Source organism: Populus nigra, chromosome 4 (assembly GCF_951802175.1).
Source record: "Populus nigra chromosome 4, ddPopNigr1.1, whole genome shotgun sequence".
NCBI lineage: Eukaryota > Viridiplantae > Streptophyta > Magnoliopsida > Malpighiales > Salicaceae > Populus > Populus nigra.
The window spans coordinates 11,009,597-11,012,989 of NC_084855.1; the positions used below are offsets into that span (position 1 = coordinate 11,009,597).

Genomic DNA, 3,393 nt, shown 5'->3' on the forward strand with positions numbered 1-3,393 from the left:
TAAGATATCAATAAAGATTCATTGGAAAGGTGCTTTAATGCTTTTGCCTTCATCTCAAGTTTTGTGCTGCACTACCAATGCTCACTATATTCGTAATAAGCCACTAATCTTCTGGTAAAAGTGTCAGCGATCTATTTTATCTGAAAAGCTTGTGCTCCATTTTTTATTTTTTTTTAATCTCTAATTCAGAGACAGTCCTGTGCAAATCTTGCTAGTGATTGTGGCAAGCTGGAACCAGTATCAGCAGTACACTCCAGACCCACCTGTACATAATTACTCACACCTACCCGGTTTATTATACTGAAAAAAATAAGAAGAAATGGTGAACCCTTTTTTGTAAGAAAAAAAATCCCTGTGACAGTGATTATTTTGAGGTTTTATTCTTATGCTACAAGTATGGTTTAGTTTCCTATTATTATTCTTGTACAATTCTGGGTGTGGCCCTCTCTCTAGTTTGAGTGAAACGGAAGAAAACCGGGGGCAAAGCTTTCCCTGAATCCTTAATCAGTGCAAGAAGATTGGAGCTAATGAGACCTAAATTGATGGAATTACTACCATATGCAGTGAGTAATGACAGTTCAAACCTAGTAGTTTATGCTCCTACACTCGTATGATAAAATTCAGTCTCGAAAGCCCCCATAAATCCCACTCTCATTTCAATGGTGTGAAGGCATCATAATTAGCCTCGGAACCTCATCTACACCATGTCCAACAACATCCGTGCTCTATCCATACATTTCCTCCCCATCTTCTAATTTAAGAAACCGCCTCACGAGCTAGCCATAAAAACAGGAAGGGCTTGCAGATCTTGGCTGTTCCAAGCTCTCCCCATCCAATCAAATCCAAGTCTTACACATAGAAATTAGATAGAAAAGCTTTGATTTTAGTTACAAATCCCTCAATTCTCCATTTCCCATTTGTGAAGATTCTCATTCAAACCACAACAACAACAACAAAAAGCACCCAGACCCCTATTTTTAAAGCAAACTAAAATTAACCAGTTTCTTGATCTCCCGTTACATAAATTTGAAAACCCCCCCCTCTCTCTCTCTCTAAATCTATACCTCTTCATTCTACCCAATCACCATTTTTAACAGAAAACAAGAAACTTTGCTCTTTATTCTGTCAAAGAGACAGTCACCAAACAACACCTATCCATCCTTCCACGAAACCAGAAAGAAAAGAAGAAAAAAAAAGATTCCTTATACCCTTCAAACCCAACATGAAAAAACAGCTAAAATAGCAAAGACCCTTCTTCCTTATCTCCACCACCACCACCACCACCAATCAATCTACATTCCTTCAAACCCTAACCCTTACCTCTTAAAACCAAAGAGAACCCACATTTTGTTTTTTCAAGAAAATGTCTCATCTTGATCACACCCCGTCAACACCAGGCAAATTCAAGATTGACAAATCACCATATTATTCAAGAACAAGGTGGCATTCCTCTGTAGCCAAACTTACTCTCTGGTCTTCTCTCTTTGTTGCCTTAATCTTTCTCTTCTTTTATCGCTCCCCATCTTCTTCATCAAGCAACCCTCCATCCTCCGATCCATCACGCCGCTATCTTGCTTCCGCTACTTGGGGCGGAGCTGCTTGGGAAAAGCGGGTCCGGACATCTGCCCGAATCCGGTCTCGAAATGGATTCTCTGTTTTAGTCACAGGAGCAGCTGGTTTTGTTGGAACCCATGTTTCTTCTGCCCTTAAACGCCGCGGAGATGGTGTTCTGGGGATTGATAATTTCAATGATTACTACGATCCAACTTTGAAGAGAGCAAGACAAGCACTTCTTGAAAGGAGTGGTGTTTTTATTGTGGAAGGAGATATAAATGATGTTGCTTTGTTGAAGAAATTGTTTGACATTGTGCCTTTTACTCATGTTATGCATTTGGCAGCTCAAGCTGGTGTTAGGTATGCAATGCAAAATCCTGGCTCTTATGTGCATAGTAATATTGCTGGTTTTGTTAGTTTGTTAGAAGTTTGTAAAGATGCAAATCCACAACCAGCTATTGTTTGGGCATCATCTAGTTCTGTTTATGGGCTTAATACTAAAGTGCCTTTCTCTGAGAAAGATAGAACTGATCAACCTGCTAGTTTATACGCTGCTACTAAGAAAGCTGGTGAGGAAATTGCACACACTTACAATCATATTTACGGACTTTCCCTTACTGGATTGCGATTTTTTACGGTCTATGGACCCTGGGGGAGGCCGGATATGGCATATTTCTTTTTTACCAAGGACATTTTGAAGGGGAAGAGTATTCCGATTTTTGAGGCTGCGAATCATGGGACAGTTGCTAGGGATTTTACCTACATTGATGATATTGTGAAAGGTTGTTTGGGTTCGTTGGATACAGCAGAGAAGAGTACCGGGAGTGGAGGGAAGAAGAAAGGGCCGGCACAATTGAGGGTTTTCAATTTGGGGAATACATCTCCTGTGCCAGTTACTGATCTTGTTAGTATTTTGGAAAGGCTTTTGAAGGTTAAGGCTAAAAGGAATGTTATGAAGTTGCCACGCAACGGGGATGTTCCATATACACACGCAAATATTAGTTATGCTCAGAAGGAATTTGGATATAAGCCTACCACGGATCTGCAGACAGGGTTGAAGAAATTTGTGCGGTGGTACCTCAGTTACTATGGAGACAAGAAGGCTGTTGCAAGATGAGTTGAATTTTTTTGGTTCAGAACTTGGAAAACATTCCTTGTTCATTATGATTCTTATAATTGCTTTCTTAACATTTCTGTGTTGTTCACTGCATGAAAATTGTCTTTCATATATGTTTAATTGATGCTGTACAAGGAGGAATATCGTGTCCTATGTTGAAGAAGATTGTTTGGTTGGTGGATTTTGTTTTGTTGGGCACTTGCTGCACCGTATCAAAACAAAGCCAGAACCATCCTTCTCTTTTGTTTCCTATTTTTTGGAATGTAATTGTTGTAGTTTCGGCATTGTAGAATTCATGACTGATAGAGCATATGTTGATTGTTGGACTTGTATCATTTAATAAAATAGCACACGTGAATTTCACATCTATGTCTTCTTACTGAACAAATTGAATTCATTTGACTATTGTGTAGTTGTGTTTTTTTTGTACAAAGGCTCGGTCTGGTATTGATATCCATGACAATTTTCAGCTACAGCTATTTCTTTCTTGCTTGTTGTGAATGATTTTGATGGTTAGTTTCTATTAGACCAGCTTGTGTCTGTGTTGGGGCATGTATTCTAGATTCAAAAGTCCACCATGCCCCTCACTTTGTTTTTGCTGTTCTGAGTGAACAATAGATATTAGTTATGCGTTGCATTTGACCTAGAGTTTTATCCTTTTCTTCTCCATACATGATATATTCCAGGATGTTGTAACGTTCTGTTGATGAATGTGATGCAGA

At 39.1% G+C, this 3,393-nt stretch overlaps 1 protein-coding gene across 1 annotated transcript; it reads left to right on the forward strand.

Moving 5' to 3' along the window:
- Window positions 1-578: 578 nt before the first annotated feature.
- Window positions 579-3,038, forward strand: LOC133690888 (UDP-glucuronate 4-epimerase 3). The gene has a single exon (XM_062111158.1). The coding sequence runs from the start codon at window positions 1,364-1,366 to the stop codon at window positions 2,669-2,671; it is 1,308 nt and encodes a 435-aa protein (XP_061967142.1). The 5' UTR covers window positions 579-1,363; the 3' UTR covers window positions 2,672-3,038.
- Window positions 3,039-3,393: the final 355 nt, after the last annotated feature.

Excerpts from the sequence above, each read along its gene's own strand:
- LOC133690888 (XM_062111158.1), top strand. The coding sequence starts at position 1,364 with ATGTCTCATCTTGATCACACCCCGTCAACACCAGGCAAATTCAAGATT.